At 44.1% G+C, this 17,925-nt stretch overlaps 1 protein-coding gene across 2 annotated transcripts in view; it reads right to left on the bottom strand.

Moving 5' to 3' along the window:
• Positions 1–17,925, bottom strand: part of pan3 (poly(A) specific ribonuclease subunit PAN3) — a 153,791-nt gene that overhangs the window by 51,589 nt on the left and 84,277 nt on the right. For both annotated transcript variants that reach the window (XM_048533537.2, XM_048533538.2), the window contains exons 8-9: positions 10,112–10,169; positions 2,702–2,860 (exon numbers count right to left, since the gene is read on the bottom strand). In XM_048533537.2, the coding sequence (XP_048389494.2) occupies positions 2,702–2,860; positions 10,112–10,169 (217 nt within the window). The remainder of the gene's footprint in view (positions 1–2,701; positions 2,861–10,111; positions 10,170–17,925) is intronic.

Raw genomic sequence — 17,925 nt, 5'->3', positions numbered from 1 at the left:
TAGTTGGGCTTCCTAGATAACAAAGTGCGGAGCTGGATGAACACAGCAGGCCAAGCAGCATCTTCGGAGCACAAAAGCTGACATTTCGGGCCTAGACCCTTCATCAGAAAAATCCTCCCTTCCCCCACTGCATCCCAAAACCAGCCCAGCTCGTCCCCGCCTTCCTAACCTGTTCTTTCTCTCACATATCCCCTCCTCCCACCTCAAGCCGCACCTCCATTTCCTACCTACTAACCTCATCCCGCCCCCTTGACCTGTCCGTCCTCCCTGGACTGACCTATTCCCTCCCTACCTGGCTTCCTTTCTTAGTGGTGCCATGACATGATTGTCTAAAAAAACATTCAATAAATTTTTTACCTAGACTACTTTCTCCCCTCCATCTGATGTTTCGGGGCTATATGTAGGTTAGAGACCCCAAGATAACTGCTGTAACCCTTCTAGTTCTTCATCGATAGCTTATCCTAGCATGTGGTTCCAGTTGGTGGGAGTTGTGTAAATCCTCCAAGTAACCTTTTGCCTTTACCATTCCTCACCTCAGCTCAGACTGCCTCTGTATTCTGGTTCTCCAAATTCTGTTAATTCCTTTCTATTGTGCCTCACTTCTTAATCTTCACAAATGCCAGCTAACCTTCAATATTCAGATCCCAATCCCTGTGATCCTGCAACCACATCTCAGTATTAGCCACTAAATCACACTTACTTATCTCATTTTCTATTAAGAATTCATCTATTTTGTTTCAAATAATACATGCATTTAAACATATTTCCTTAGATATTGTCCTTGTACTATTTTTGTAACCTCTAATTTTACCCGATTTACTCTTGTAGATCTACACTCTCTGTCCCTTCCTGTCATTGTCTGTTTATCATTTCCCAAATTAACTCCTTCCTCTGTTGCACTTGCCCCACTCTTCAATTCATAGTTTCCCATTTAGTTTAAAACCTGCTTTACTTCTCTAGTTTGCAGTTCACATGAACATCAGTTCCAATATGGTTCAGGTTAGACAGTCCCAACGGTACATATCCTACCTTATCCAATATTGATGGCAGTGTTGCGTGAACTAGACTGACTTCTGCCACATGAATCTTTCAGCTTCACCTCTCTAACCTTGTTTATCCTATGCCGATTATGTGGTTTATGTAATAATTCAGAGATCATTAACTTGGAATTCTGCTTCTTAATTTGGTGCCGAGCTCTTTATACCAGCATAATCACTTTCCTGGTTCTACCTACATCATTGGTGCCTACATGGACCAGGACAACTGGATTAGCCCCCTCTCACTGCTAGTTTTTCTCCAGACCAGAGCAGATATCCTGAACATTGGCACTGGATGAACAAGACAGCCTTATAGATGATTGCTTTTACTGTAGAGAACAGCGCAAATCACCCAATTATGCTGTGTTCTACAAAACCTTCCTTTTGAGGTTGTAGACTTACTCGCTGAGCCAGGTGTGTTTGATTGAGACATTTTGTCACCCTGCTAGGTAAATCATCAGTGCAGCTCTGGTGAAGTGTTGGCGTTCTGTCCTGCTTCTTTAAATGCCTCAGTTTGCTGGGATGGTTGGCATTATTTCCAGTTCTATTTTTTCAGAGGTTTGTATGTCGGGTCCAGTTCAATGCCTTTGTTGACAGAGTTCTGGTTGGAATGCCAGGCCTCCAAGAATTCCCTGGCATGACAGACATACTAGAGATGACCACAGACTACTCAGACCCCTAGGTATCACAGCAGCTCACAAACCAACAACCACCCTGCGACAGCTACTGACGAATATAAAGGATCCATACCCACAACCAATAAAACTAGCATAATATACAAAATAGAAACATTACATAGGCCAAACTGGAAGAAAATGGACAATAAGGATACACAAACACCAACTATCCACCAAGTGACATGACCAGTCCTCACTGGTCTCAGTACACATGGACAAAGGGGGACATAAATTTGACTAGGACAACACATCCATAATAACACGAGCCAAACGGAGATACGCCAGGGAATTCCTGGAGGCTTGGCATTCCAAGCAGAATTCCATCAACAAACACACTGAACTGGAACCAATATACAAACCACTGAAGAACAGAATCGGAAGTGACGCCAACCACCCCAGCAAGTTAAGGCATATGAATAACAAGTGGAGCAGAACGCCAATGCTTTACTGGAGGCACACTGACAATGTTACCTAGCATAGTGATGAAACATCTGCAATCAGACACACCAGCTCGGCAAACAAGTCTACAATCTCATCCAAAACCCGAGCTCCAAATCTTCTCAAAAATTTTAAACATTCCTTTGGGCTCTCCCCGATTTGATGGCTTCCTCTATTACAGTATCGTGGTAACTTTGTTCATCCATCTCACAGACACCGCTCTCATTGGAACAAGCCAAGAAAACCTCAAAACTGTTGAGCAATTGCACAGGCTGACACTCTGCTGGAATAATTATAACTAAAAAAAGAACATGACTGTGGTAAAGAACCATTCTGCTGTATTAAAGTTTTCCATGTGTATTTACCCAGCTTATGTACATGATGGTACTGGGTTGCCAAAGTTAAAAATTATCACCTTAACATTAGATATACCTTACACTTTGAGCATTGAAATCAATAATGGAAACTAATTCTATGATACATGATTAATCTTTACTGAATACTAAAAAGCAGCTAATATAGAATGACCACAAATCTAAATTTCCTTACCATGGATTCTGCGAAGGCAATATGGGAGATCATCTTTGCTATTGATAGCTTTATAACAGGACGTAATAAAACCAAAGTTACTCGTTTTTTGTAGCCGATTAGCTGGTGGAGGTTCCAGAGGAAAAAGACTGTGGTAGCTGTCTACTTCTGTTGGAAACCCTAAAGCAGACAACCCATGCATTATTAAGTACAAACAATACTCTTGCCCACATAAAATGTACTAAAATGGAATAAAAGCTTTTCCCCCTTTTTCCATTTTGCAGATTAACATACACTAATAGCATAAGGTTTTTTTTCAAATTAACATTCTTGTATTCAAACTTGATTAACAATGATAAAATTAAACTGTCTCAAGATAGTTAACTCAGTAACTAGTAATGAATTAGAGAGCAAACAACAAAATGTGAGGCTGGATGAACACAGCAGGCCAAGCAGCATCTCAGGAGCACAAAAGCTGACGTTTCGGGCCCAGACCCTTCATCAGAGAGGGGGCATCCCCCTCTCTGATGAAGGGTCTGGGCCCGAAACGTCAGCTTTTGCGCTCCTCAGATGCTGCTTGGCCTGCTGTGTTCATCCAGCCTCACATTTTGTTGTCTTGGATTCTCCAGCATCTGCAGTTCCCATTATCCCAGGAATTAGAGAGCAGCAAGTTCCCAGATTAGATTCCTGAAATCAAATTCAAGAGCTAATCTCAGTCAGATAACAGTTGGTCATAAATATATGAGCGATCCTGAATATCGAAGGGATAAAACTGTGGGTCCATAGGAGGGTGTTAAATAACCATTGTCTCCGTGTTCAAATGATAGCTAGTGATCCCTGTTGCAACATGCACACTAAGGTTAAGAATGAAAGAATAAGCCTTATATGTTAGGCTCAAGTGTTGAGAATATCCAGTATCCATGAACAGCAGCTCAGCAAAGGAATAATACTTTCAGAAGAGTTTGAAAATGCTCAGGAAGAAAAGAGTGAAACAAGTAAAATTATATAGCTCAATAAATTCAATTATTTTATATTGAATTGAATTTAACATAATTTTGATATTCCAATTCAACAATGAATGGGTGGAAAAAAATAACTACTCAAGTGCAGCAATCACTGAAGAATCGGAAAACTGGCACATATTTGAAAAACAAAGCAGCTGAATGTTTATTACCTGCACAATTTCACAACTTACTTCACTTCCAACATGGGAGAGGTTTCAAAGTATTTTCAAAGCAGATTTATACACTAAATAATCAAAACAGGACTATGCCAAAAAATATACTTAAGTATACCACTTCAGTACAATGCACCATTTGTATATTATTTAAACAAACAGCAACACGCCTTTTCTCCCCCCCTCAACCACAGAATCCAATACAAACAAACAGTCACAATCAGCCAGACAACCTTCAGTATTCCCAAAGTGGGGTGTCTGGCTGTCCAGGTTCAATAACTGGTGCAAATCCACCTTAGATTATTTTTATGACATCCCTGCGTGACAAGTCGGGTGTGAACCCAGAAACTATGACTGTGGTACAAATGCCTCCTAATCATGTTTCAAAACACCTTCGATAATCTAGCAGGCTGGACTAATTGACCAGAGATGATTCCAGTCACAACAGCTTAAACTCAGTTAATTAAATTGATTTCAAATAAAAAGTACATATCAGTAATTGTGACAAGGAACCTAGGATGTTACAACATCTTCTATCTGGTTCACTAAATTTTTTTTTTGGGGAAGGAACTCATCCTCCCCCAATATGGCCTAAATATAACCGCAGGCCTGTAGCAATGTGGCTGAGTCTTAACTGTCTGCAGTAAGCCACTCATCCATAGTAAATCATGATGGAAAACTCTCTCAGGAGGTAAAACCAGGTACAAGATTCAACAAAACTAAGGCATGCCAGCCAGCTAGCTCATAAGAGATAACAAAGTGTGGGGCTGGATGAACACAGCAGGCCAAGCAGTATCTTAGGAGCACAAAAGCTGACGTTTCGGGCCTCGACCCTTCATCAGAAAAGGGGGATGGAGAGTGGATTCTGAAACAAAGAGGGAGAGAGGGGGAGGCGGACCGAAGATGGATGGAGGAGAAGATAGGTGGAGAGGAGAGTATAGGTGGGAGGTAGGGAGGGATAGGTCAGTTAGAGGAGGACTGACAGGTCAAGGGGGCGGGATGAGGTTAGTAGGTAGGAAATGGAGGTGCGGCTTGAGGTGAGAGGAGAGGGTAGGTGAGAGGAAGAACAGGTTAGGGAGGCGGGGACGAGCTCTGCTGGTTTTGGGATGCAGTGGTGGGGGGGGGAGGGGAGACTTTGAAGCTGGTGAAATCCACATTGATACCATTGGGCTGCAGGGTTCCCAAGCGGAATATGAGTCGCTGTTCCTGCAACCTTCAGGTGGCATCATTGGCACTGCAGGAGGCCCAGGATGAACATGGTGTCCAAGGAATGGGAGGAGGAGTTAAAATGGTTCACCACTGGGAGGTGCAGTTGTTTATTGTGAACCAAGCATAGGTGTTCTGCAAAGCGGTCCCCAAGCCTCCGCTTGATTTCCCCAATGTAGAGGGAGCCACTACGGGTACAGCGGATGCAGTATACCACATTGGCGGATGTGCAGGTGAACATCTGCTTGATGTGGAAAGTCATCTTGGGGCCTGGGATGGGGGTGAGGGAGGTGGTGTGGGGGCAGGTGTAGCACTTCCTGCGGTTGCAGGGGAAAGTGCCGGGTGTGGTGGGGTTGGAGGGGGTAATGGAGCGGACAAGGAAGTCGCTGAGAGATTGGTCTCTCCAGGAGGCAGACATGGGTGGGGATAGAAAAAATGTCTTTCGTGGTGGGGTTGGATTGTAGATGGCAGAAGTGTCGGAGGATGATGCGTTGTATCCGGGGTTGGTGGGGTGGTATGGGAGGACTAGGGGGATTCTCTTTTGGCGGTTATTGCGGGGGCGGGGTGTGAGGGATGAGTTGCAGGAAATGTGGGAGACACAGTCGAGGGCATTCTTGGCCACCGCGTTGGGGGGTGGGGGGTTGCGGTCCTTGAAGAACAAGGACATCTGGGATGTACGGGAGTGGAATGCCTCATCCTGGGAGCAGATGCAACAGAGGCAAAAGGAATTGGGGATAAGGGATCGAATTTTTGCAGAAAGGTGGGTGGGAGGAGGTCTATTCCAGGTAGCCGGTGGGCTTGAAATGGACAGCGGTTTCTAGGTGGTTGCCTGAGATGGAGACAGAGGTCCAGGAAGGTGAGGGATGTGTTGGAGATAGTCCACGTGAACTTAAGGTTGGGGTGGAAGGTGTTGGCGAAGTGGATGAACTGTTCGAGCTCCAAGTGGGAGCATGAGGCGACGCTGATACAGTCATCAATGTAACAGAGGAAGAGGTGGGGTTTAGGGCCAGTGTAGGTGCAGAAGAGGGACTGTTCCACGTAACCTACGAAGAGGCATGAATAGCTTGGGCCCATGCAGGTACCCACGGCCACCACCTTCGTAGGAAGTGGGAGGAATCAAACGAGAAGTTGTTGAGGGTAAGGACGAGTTTGGCTAGGCAGATGAGGGTGTCGGTCGAGAGGGACTGGTCGGGTCTGTGGGACAAGAAGAAGTGGAGGGCCTTTAGGCCATCTGCATGGGGAATGCAGGTGTATAGGAGTTGAATGTCCATGGTGAAAATGAGGTGTTGGGGACCGGGGAATTGGAGGTTCTAGAGGAGGTGGATGGGGTGAGTGGTGTCATGGACGTAAGTAGAGAGTTCCTGGACCGAGGGGGAGAAAATGGAGTCAAGGTAGGTGGAGATGAGTTCGGTGGGGCAGGAGCAGGTGGGTTTGGGAAGGAGATAGAAGTGGGTAGTGTGGGGTGGGGAACAATGAGGTTGGAGGCGGTGGGTGGGAAGTCACCTGAGGCGATGTGGTTCTGAATGGTTTGGTGCTTGGGGGTGGGGTCATGATCCGGGGGCGGTAGGAGGCGGTGTCGGAGAGTTGGCATCTGGCCTCAGCAATGTAAAGGTCAGTGCGCCATATTACAACTGCGGAGGTTTGGGGACCGCTTTGCAGAACACCTACGCTCGGTTCGCAATAAACAACTGCACCTCCCAGTCTCGAACCAATTTAACGCCCCCTCCCATTCCTTAGACGACATGCCCATTCTGAGCCTCCTGCAGTGCCATAATGATACCACCCTTAAGTTGCAGGAACAGCAACTCATATTCCGCTTTGGAACCCTGCAGCCCAATGGTATCAATGTGAATTTCACCAGCTTCAAAATCTCCCCTCCCACCACTGCATCCCAAAACCAGACAACTCGTCCCCCCGCCCACCTCAAGCCACACCTCCATTTCCTACCTACTAACCTCATCCTGTCCCCTTGACCTGTCCATCCTCCCCAGACCGACCTATCCCCTCCCTACCTATACTCTCCTCTCCACCAATCTTCTCCTCTATCCATCTTCGGTCCGCCTCCCCCTCTGCCCCTATTTATTTCAGAATCCTCTCCCCATCCCCCTTTTCTGTTGAAGGTCTAGGCCCGAAACATCAGCTTTTGTGCTCCCAAGATGCTGCTTGGCCTGTGTTCATCCAGCTTCACACTTGGTTATCTTGGATTTTCCAGCATCTGCAGTTCCCATTATCTCTGATCGCAGCTAGTTCATAATAGACAGGTATAACTGGCCAGGCCAGCATTTGTTGCCCAACTTTAGTTACTCAATTGGCACTGAAGAGTCCACAGTGTGGGTCTGGGTTTAAAGAAAGGCCAGACCAGGCACAGGTGTAGAATTCCTTTCCTGAAAGGACACTAATAAACGAAACAGGCTTTTACAACACTTAACAGTGAATAAATTGTTATTATTAGGCTAGTTTTAATTTTTTTTAAACCTGAATTAAAATTACACCACCTGCAACGATGGGCTTCGAACCAGTGTTACAAGAACATTAACCAGTGTTTACATTACAACAATAACCACCCTATTTTAAAATTTTTGAATTGTCTCTCTGCCTCATCTAATCCAATAAGTCCTCCTTTCACTTGTTATTCAGCTGTTGACAGTTCACTCACACCATCTGATGCTTTTGATCACCTGCAGAGACTTATAATTCAACACTCCACTACTCACACCATTTGTATGCTCTTTTGATCTGTCTATAAATTCTGTATCTGTATGCTTCCCTCTCACCTCACCTGATGAAGAGGTTATGCTCCAAAACCTTATTTGAAATAAACCTGTTGGGCTATAATCTGGTATTGTCTGATTTCTGACCTTGTCCACCCCAGTCCAACACCGGCACCTCCACATCATGGTCTCCATAGCACCTCTCCAGAATTACCTCCAGTAAGTGACAAGCTGAAGAAATTATTATCAATGCTTGAAGGATTTACTTTCTTGCTCTTAACCTCTCCTACCAAGTTTAATGTCCTTCAACTCACCACAGTGTCATTCGCCCTTGCCCTAATTCTATATCTCTCTGCCACTTTCTGTCCCAGTGGCCAACATATCGGGGGAGGCAATGGCCTAGCGGTATTATCACTGGACTGTTAATCCAGAGACCCAGATAATATCCTGGGGGCCTGGATTCGACTCCTGCCATGACAGATGGTGGAATTTGAATTCAAAAATATCTGGAATTAAGGATCAACTGTCAGAAAACCCCATCTGGTTCACTAATGCCCTATAGGGATGGAAACTGCCATCCTTACCAGGTCTGGACTACATATGACTCCAGACCTACCGTACTGCGGTTGACTCTTAACTGCCCTCTGGGCAATTAGAGATTGATAATAAATGCTGCCTGGCCAGCAACACCTTCATCCCATTAATAAATAAAAGGACATTTTGACCGTCAGATGTGCCTCCTGCTCTCCTAATACCCTAATACCACTTCTACTAAATTGAACCACTCTTCCCATCTCCAAGACTAGGTGATACTTTCAAAGTTTTACTTTCTTTCTTCGGCATTGTCTCCCATCTTTTTGAAAACCTATCATAATCCTCTCCCCGAATTTGTCATCTGAAACAACAGCCTGTGTCTAAGTTACCTTTCTATACAATTCCAGATATGGTGAATCTTTCCTATTTTCCCCCACAACTGTTTCAATCTCACCAGATTTCTGTATGAAATAACTAAGACCAAAGCCACCAATAACATTGCCTGCACCATCAGTGCATTACTACAGAAGGCTCCCTATGTTCTCTACAGCCACTGGCTTCCTTTTCTTCATTATTTAAACATTGCTTCTTAGTCACGCCATTAGAAAAACAATTACTACATACACAGTCAGCCAGCTGTAACTCTCCATCATTTCTCGAAGATCCTTCAGTGCTAATGTGGCAACCTTGCTTAGTGGTGTCTCAACATTTTCCAGTCAAACACTGGGAAGACCGAAATCATTACCATGCCTTCATCACAAACTCTTTACTTTGTCATTGAACCTATCCTTCTCACTAATTACAACCTGAGGCTAAACTGAAATGTTACACTTCTAGTGATTGATGCAATTCCAAACCGAGAAAGCTATGGGATCAGGGCTATCAGATTACCATCTTGTACCTTAATTGATCTGTTGCTAACATCATATTTCATTTACCTGTCTCCTTCAAATTACTACTGCATTTCTCATTCTCCAAAGTGTAGTGCCATAATCTCTGTTGCTAATTTGGCTTGCTAATGTGTTCACTGCATGGACATCTGTGCCATCAGTTAGCACCTCTTCCAAAGCACAATTCCCCCCAGCTTCATATGTTTTACTTCTGACTCTGTCATATTACGTCGAAAGCAACGTTTATAGTTTTAACGCTGTTTAGATTGGTTTGAGTAATAAAGCTTCGCTAACACATTAAAATGTTTTTGAAGCGGACACCACTTTAAATGGTTTAGCCTTTACTTTAAGCATTCTTTTGTTTTACTATTACGACTATCGTGGAGTCAAACTTGTTTCTTGTCTGGAGAGGATAATGAAAGATTTGGGAGAACTTTGATATATATATCATTCGGAACATTTGGAATGAGTGTTGATTATTAGAAGGTGACACTAACTTGTCCAGGCAGCTATATTAATTGTTCACTGATGCCTTTTGGTAAGAGATCTATGTAATAAGTCTAGGAGGACTGTTCTCAAAACTGTCACAAAATGGCCAGTTTTATAAGATGACTAACAAATGAAAGAACAAGAAGACAGCACAAGGCGGTTTAAGTAAGATGACTATTAGTTTTAAATAAACAAAAATCAGGAATTAGGCATAGACTACGTAGCCACAATTATGTGGGCGTATTAGATTTATGCAATATAAAAATACTATTTTTAGCTGAACTTTGGCAAATGGAAGTAAAATGCTTTCAGCGCAGAACAGAAGTCAATGGACAAATATATTCCAATAATGTAAAGTACACAGTATTGAAAACTCGTATTTACTTCTACAAAGCTAACGTCAAATGCGTAGGACTCATCTTACCTGGATTTTCAGTTTGGTCAATCTGTGCCATAGTTATTAAATGCTTGTGGATCAACTCCTATAAAGAGATACCAATAAATTATTCAGAGTAGTTTCATCATTTTCATGTATACCCACTGCACTAAAGGGCAAATGCATGACATAATAAACATGTTGATTCACTGGCTTTCTACATTTTGAAGTGACATTTTATAAAATTATCCCAAAACCTCTACTCATACAGTTAAATCAATTCACTTAATATGTGGGAAAGCTATGGATATCAGGCAACGCTGGCTGTCCCTTCTTCACTTACTCCGGATTCTCCCTCAAGCTCCACCATCCCAATCCTTATTACACAGTTTAGCTCTGCATTCACTAATTCCACAAAATACATAAAACCTAGTGCCAAATTCAACTATATTCTGATCACAGAAACTCCCCTCCTCCTTGCCAATATCAACAAACACCACCATCCACAACCGTCCCACTGTCTTCCATACATTAAAAAGTTTTCCCTCTTCTGTCCAATAATTGCTCTCAACTTTTCTTCCTCTCAAAGAGCTGAAAGCATTGTTAAATGGAAACTGATTACCATATTTCCCATCAATCACTTTAAAAAACAAAACTTTGTGACAGTCTGTGACAGTTGAACTCTGAAAGAGTAGTTTTAAATTGCCAACCCAGACAAGTTGCGGAAAGAATCCAAAAAGTTTCAAATCCAGGAACAACTACAGTTCCCAGTCATACAGCACAAGCTGGACCCTTTGGCCTGTCATGTCTGCACTGACCTATCTACTCTAATTCCACTTTCCAGCATATGGCCCATAGCCTTGGATGTTATGGCATCAAGTACTCAACCACATACCTTTTAAAACAAAATCAGGTTTTCCATCTCACTTCAGATTACCTTATTGTAAATAAAAACCACAAGAACTGTGGCTGCTGCAAATGAGAACCAAAAACAGAAGCTGGGAAAGCTCAGCAGGTCTAGCAGCATCTGTGAAGAAAAAATTCAGAGTCAACATTTCAGGTCCGGTGACCCTTCCTCAGGGCTGATGGTAGTTAGGAAAACTTTGGTTTATGTGCAGGAGGTAAGGAGAGGAAGGGAATAAATGATAGGTGGAGATGGAGCCCCAAAGAGAGGGATGAGCAGCTGGACAGATAAAGGACTGGCTAAGGATCTGGTTAGAAGGGTGAATGGCTGTTAATGGGGACTGTTAGCGACTAACAATAAGTAGTGTGTAACGGTAGGCTGCGAGATAACACTGCCTCGTGTATGGGGTAGGGGGCTAGGACTTGGGACAGTTTAGGCCCTAAACTTATTGAACTCAATACTGAATCCCAGGCTGCAGGGTCCCCAAGCGGAAAATGAGGTGTTACTCCTCCAGCTTGCGCCAAGCTTTGTTGGAACACTGCAGCAAACCTGAGGCAGAGTTGTTGGCCAGGGAACAGGGCGATGTGTTAATGTGGTGGGCAACTGGAAGCTCAGGGTCTCTTCTGCGAGTTGAACATAGGTGTTCTGCGAAGTGGTCACCCAGTCTACGCTTCATTTCGCCAATGTAGCGGAGACCAGACTATGAGCAGTGATTGCAGTCGACTGGACTCTGGGAAGTGCAGGTGGAGAGTTGCTTCACCTGTAAGGTATGTTTGGGCCCTTGGATACTAGGATGGTTGGTGGGACAAGGATGCTGGTGGAATGGTAGGTAAAGACAAGGGGAACCACATCTAGAAGAGCATCAGATGCCAGTTCTGCCACGTCCAGCAAGATGCCATCACCAGACACACTGTCCCCTCCCCTCCCTTGTCTGCCTTCCACAGGGACCATTCCCTCTGAAACACCCTGGTCCACCCTTCCTTCACTCCTAACAACCCACCCCCACAGCCCCATGGCATCTTCTCCATTTATCTCCTCCATCCCCAGTATCCAAGGGCCCAAACATACTTTCCAGGTGAAGCAACACCACCTGCAACACCTAGAATCTAGTCTACTGCATTCATTGCTCATAATATCATCTCCTTTACATTGGGGAAACAAAGCTCAGACTGGATTACAGCTTTGTAGAACATCTATGTTCTTCTCCCCACCAACACCCCCAAAAAAAAACTTGAGCTTCCAGTTGCCTGCTACTTTAACGCACCACCCTGTTCGCTGGTCAACATCTGTCTCAAGTTTTCTGCAGTGTTCCAGCCAAGCTCAGCGCAAAGAACAACAGCTTATTTTCTGCTTGGGATCCTTGCAGCCCTCCGGACTCCATATGAAGTTCAATAATTTTAGGGCATAACCTCTCCCATGTCCTAGCGCCCTACCGCACACAACAGGCCTTGTAATCACATAGCCTGCCATTACACACTACCTTTAGTTAGTCACTAATGGTCCCAATTAACAGCTATTCACCCTCCTAGTCAGATTGTTATCAACTCCTCCTCTCTTTGGACTGTATCCTCACCTATCGTTTACTCCCTATCCCCTCCCCGTCCCTACCTTCTGCATATAAACTGACGCTTTCCACACTAACATCAGTTTTGAGGGAGGATCATCAGACCAGAAACATTAACTGATTTTTTTTTTCTCCACAGATGCTGCCAGACCTGTTGAGCTTTTCCAACAACTCCTGTTTTTGTACCTCTGTGTGAAAATTATTTTTCTCTAATCCCCTCTAAATCTCCCGCCCTTCACCTTAAAATTATGCCGTCATTATTAAACCCTTCATGTAAGGGCCACAAGAAAAAAAAACTCAGTCTTTCCATTAGTGTTAGAAGGCTGGCTTTATTGATTTCATGTCTGGAAGTATACCTTGCCATGATATGTAAGCATATTGTATATGAAAGGGGCTTAAGTCCTTTAAAGCCAGTTCTTCAGGAGTATGTAGATGCCTCACAGGGAAGGGTTTCCAGTGAACAAGCTATGAACAGTCCTGTGGAAGAGGTGTGGTCTATTTCAGGATGAAGGCAGTCAGTGTTAAGAGCACATAACTAGTGCCATTAGATATATTTTTAGTTATGGTTTGCAGTCCCCACCAATATTCTACAAGCAAATAAGTTTACATAGTATTGTTCATCTCGAGGTATCAAGGGTTCTTGGGGTACAGAAGCAGTGTCCCTAGCACTGGGCCAGGAGGCCCTGGCTCAAGTCCACTTATTTCAGAGGTGTAGAATAACACTTCTGATCAAGCTAATTGAGAAATATCAGTCTTTAAGTATCAAGGCTGAGGGAAAGGGTATTAAGTTCTTATCATTACCCAAAGTATGCTTTGACACAGTCCAAGGCAGCAAATGTTTCTGAGTTGAGGGGTCCCCCCAGTCAGGGAATTCTGAAGTGATCCCCCTGGATACAGTAGCAATCTGCCCTTGATTTGTGTAAAACCACCACACTGGCATGTTTTGCTGTGCTGTCAGCTAAAGAACCTTTGTTACGTTTTTGTTCCCAGATTTGAAGCCTCCATACTGTTCTGCACAACATTTAATATACTTAAAAGCTAACTGATTTAATCTACTTCTATTAAAAAATTGGGGAGAAAAGTAAATAACTCAAGGAAAACAAGCTGATAAGGGCATAGATAACATGGTGTGAAGCTGCAATGACACAGCTGGCTAAGCAGCAGAGGAGCAGGAAAGCTCGACGTTTCGGGTCAGGACCCTTCTTCAGAAGGGCAAAGAGGAGGATTGAGTCCTGTGTTCGGTAACACAGATTAATCCAAATTTGGAGCTGACATGTCTGAGAGGCCAGAGGCTGCTGCGAACACATGGGGCCCAGTTGCCTGTTTTCTGAAGAAGGGTCCCGACCTGAAACATCGAGCTTTCCTGCTCCTCTGATGCTGCTTGGCCTGCTGTATTCATTCAGCTTCACACAATGTTACTTCAGATTCTCCAGCATCAGCAGTTCCTACTAACTCTGATAAAGACATAACTTAGAGCTTCATGTAAAAAAAAAGCAATTGGTAACCACATTTAGAGCTAGATATTTGCAATCTCAAAATACGTTCATGGAACAGCTTGGCACTCGAAACAGCAAGAGCCCTAAACACGGCTGAACAGTATCATGTTGGGTGGAGAACAATGAATGGAGGAAACATGAAAGCTTTACATTAACCATAATAAGGAAGCAGTGTTGGGTAGTCCAGAGGAGGCACAAGATCGCTGTCAGTGAATTTTTAGTTGGCATAAATATGACCAAGAAAATTCTGAGCTGCAATAACAGAATTAGATTATTTAGTTCAGCAGAGAGAGATCATAAATTAGGACAATGGTAGCTTTGAGAATAAGGTAAACTCAAGGTAACAGATAGGCTAAGAATCTTACAAATTAAAATACAGGAATTTCAGTACAAACTCTCAGTGGCAGATATCTGTAAGAGGCAATCCGACAAGAGATGCTTATATTCAACCCAAGGTTTGTAGTTTAGCAAGAATTTAAATAAAAGTATGATCCCATAACAGAAGTTATTAAACACGTCCCAAAATCAAAGTAGGGGAGAGACAGCGATACCTTGCAAAACCTTATGATTCTTGAGTTGGGAAAGGGATTGAGTTTCAGTCTTACTATTGTAATTTGATTAGATACTGTCTTACTAAGTAAAATAGTTAGTGTCAAAATATTTAGAGTAGGCACAGTAAATTTTGCCTTAGAAGCAATCTCCTGTTTATTAGAACTGACCTTATGAATTTTATAGCAATTAGTAAGAATTAGCATCTTTTTGCATCTCCTCTAATAACTGTAAGGATTAGAATGTAAAATAATAGGATGCACAGACTGGTTTCAATAAACACTCTTGCAGGAAACTTTTCTCCATCAGCAGAGAGACTATCAGAAAAGTATAAACAAAATAACCTCATAATAGTGTCAAGAGACAAAAAACATAGCAAGGGGAGCAGAAATAATTGTGAAATGGGGTCACTATGGCCTCTAGAGAATAAACAATCACTGCTTCAAACTTGACAAAGACTAAACAATCCAAGTAGGTGTCTTTTAGTGACTTGGTAGAACAAAATTCAAAAACTTTAACAGTTCCATCAATGTGATTTGAATAGGTGCAATATATATTTAAAGTAATAACAATGAAGTCCATCCCATTATCAAACTTCTCTTATAAACCCTACAGCATGCAAAATATAAGTTGTAAGAGGCAGGACCTAGACAGAGACGCAGAGATAGCAGGAACTGGCGATGCTGGAGAATCTGAGATAACACAGTGTGAAGCTTGATGAACACAGCGGGCCAAGCAGCATCAGAGGAGTAGGAAAGCTTCATGTTTCGAGTCGGGATCCTTCTTCAGAAACGGGGGAGGGGAAGGGGATTCTGAAATAAATAGGGAGACAGGGGAGGCGGTTAGATGATGGATAAAGGAGAAGATAGGGTGAGAGAAGACAGACAGGTCAAAGAGGTGGGGTTATAGCCAGTGAAGGTAAATGTAGGTGGGGAATTTAAGGGGGATAGGTCGGTCCAGGGAGGACAGACAGGTCGGTTGGGGGGGAGGGGGGGGGGGGGGGGGGGGGGGGGAGAAATGAGGTTCGCGGGTAGGGAATGGGGGTGGGGCTTGAGGTGGGAGAAATGGTTAGGCAGGTGGGGACTAGCTGGGCTGGTTTTGGCATGTGGTTGGGGAAGGGGAAATTTTGAAGCTTGGTGAAATCCACATTGCAGCCCAATGGTATCAGAGTTCCCAAGAGAAATATGAGGTGCTGTTCCTGCATCTTTCAGGTTGCGTCATTGTGGCACTGCACGAGGCCCAGGATGGACATGTTGTCCGAGGAGTGGGGTGGTGGGGAGAGGTATTGAAATGGTTTGTGACTGGGAGGTGTAGCTGTTGCGAACAGAGCGTAGTGTTCCGCAAAGCGGTTCCCAAGCCTCTGTTTGGTTTCCCTGATATAGAGGAAGCCACAATGGGAACAGTGGATACAGCATATAACATTGACAACTGTGCAGGTGAACATCTGTTTGATGCGAAAAGTCTTCCTAGGGCCTGGGATCGAGGTGAGGGGGGAGGTGTAGGGGCAGCTGGAGCACTTGCTTCGGTTGCAGGGAAAAGTGCCTGGGGTGGTGGGGCTGGAGGGGAATGTGGAGCGGACAAGGGAGTCACGGAGAGAGTGGTCCCTCCAGAAAGCACATAAGGGTGGGGAGGGAAAAATGTCTTTGGTGGTAGCGTCGGATTGCAGATGGCAGAAACATCAGAGGATGATGTGTTGGATTTGGAGGTTGGTCAGGTAGTACTTGAGGGCGAGGGGGATTCTGTTTTGGTTATTATTGCGAATAGGGGGTGTGAGGGATGAGCTGCAGGAGACACAGTCGAGGGCATTTTTGATCACTGTGGAGGGGAGGAATATTCCAGGTAGTTGTGGGAGTCAGTAGGTTTAAAAAAGATATCGGCTTCCAGGTGGATGCCAGAAATGGAGACAGAGGTCCAGGAAGGAGAGAGAGGTGTCAGCGATGGATCCAGGTAAACTTAAGGTCGGGGTGTAAGGTGTTAGTGAAGTGGATGAACTGTTCGAGCTCCTCATGGGGACACGAGGTGGCACTGAAACAGTCATCAAATGTAACAGAGGAAGAGATGGGGGATAGGGCCAGTGTAGCTTTGGAAGAGGGATTGTTCCACGTACCCTACAAAGAGGCAGGCATAGCTTGGGCCCATGCAGGAACCCATGGCCACCCGTTTTGTCTGTAGGAAGTGGGAGGAATTAAAGGAGAAGTTGTTGAGGGTGAGGACGAGTTCGGATAAGTGGATGAGGGTGTCAGTGGAGGGGGACTGGTTGAGTCTGCCGGACAGGAAGAAGCGGAGAGCTTTTAAGCTATCGGCATGGGGAATGCAGCTGTACAGGGACTGGATGTCCAGAGTGAAAATGAGGTGTTGGGGACCAGGGAATTAGAAGTTCTGGAGGAAGTGGAGAGCGTGGATGGTGTCACGGACGTGGGTAGGTAGTGGCTAGACAGAGATTGTTTGTTTGACTTTTCCAAATAGGGTAAGAGGGAAGTTGCTCCCAAAATTGTTAGTTTTGTCACAGAATTACTGCATTAGGTCTAACCATGTAGAACCTTGTGAGTAACTTCATTTTAGAGCTGCTATTACAAATATTGTAACAATTGATAGAAATTAACACCCTTTTCAATCTTGTGTATTAAGCCAGCAAGGGATATGAATTGCATGACCAAATTTGAAAAGTCTTTAGTAATAATCAAGTATGATACAGCTGGCGAATGTCAAGGAAGGGACACATTTCCTGTTTTATAATGCGGTCAGATATAGTGTCAGAGCCACAGGACAGGGGATAGGGAGTCCTGTAAATATCACAAGATCATGGGAGAACCGAGTGTTGTCCTATTGCTGCTCACCATTGATCGGGTGTTGACAGGATTGGATGTATAGATTAGGGGGATGGAATAATGACATCAATGTTGCATGTGATTATTATAATATGAAGGGTACAAAAACCAGTACTTTCCTGGGAAAGGTAGAATATCTCTGACCTGAGCTGTAACAAGACGGCAACTGGGCCCCATGTGAAAGCCAGATTCGCAGCAGTCTCTGGCCTCTCAGACATGTCAACTCCTAATATCGATTAATCTGTATTTATGAACACATGACTCAATCCTCCTCTTTGCCATCTCTTCCCAACAAACAGTAAAATTATGAGATGGATGAGAGCCTTTTCAGTGGGGTGAAAACAGACCTACTTCAGATAAACTGGATTCAAAGATTGCCAGACAAAACTCTAACAGAGCAATGAACTGCCTTTAAAGAAACTGTTCAGCACCGTCAAGGTAAATTCCTACAACGAAGAAAAGAAAGGCATCATAGCTTCCTAGATGGCAAGATGATTAATTAACTGAAGCAGAAAAAGGCT

The sequence above is a fragment of the Stegostoma tigrinum genome, chromosome 6, assembly GCF_030684315.1.
Source record: "Stegostoma tigrinum isolate sSteTig4 chromosome 6, sSteTig4.hap1, whole genome shotgun sequence".
In the NCBI taxonomy this organism is placed as follows: domain Eukaryota; kingdom Metazoa; phylum Chordata; class Chondrichthyes; order Orectolobiformes; family Stegostomatidae; genus Stegostoma; species Stegostoma tigrinum.
The sequence above is the reverse complement of the archived record's forward strand: the minus strand, read 5'-3'. Positions and strand labels throughout refer to the sequence as shown.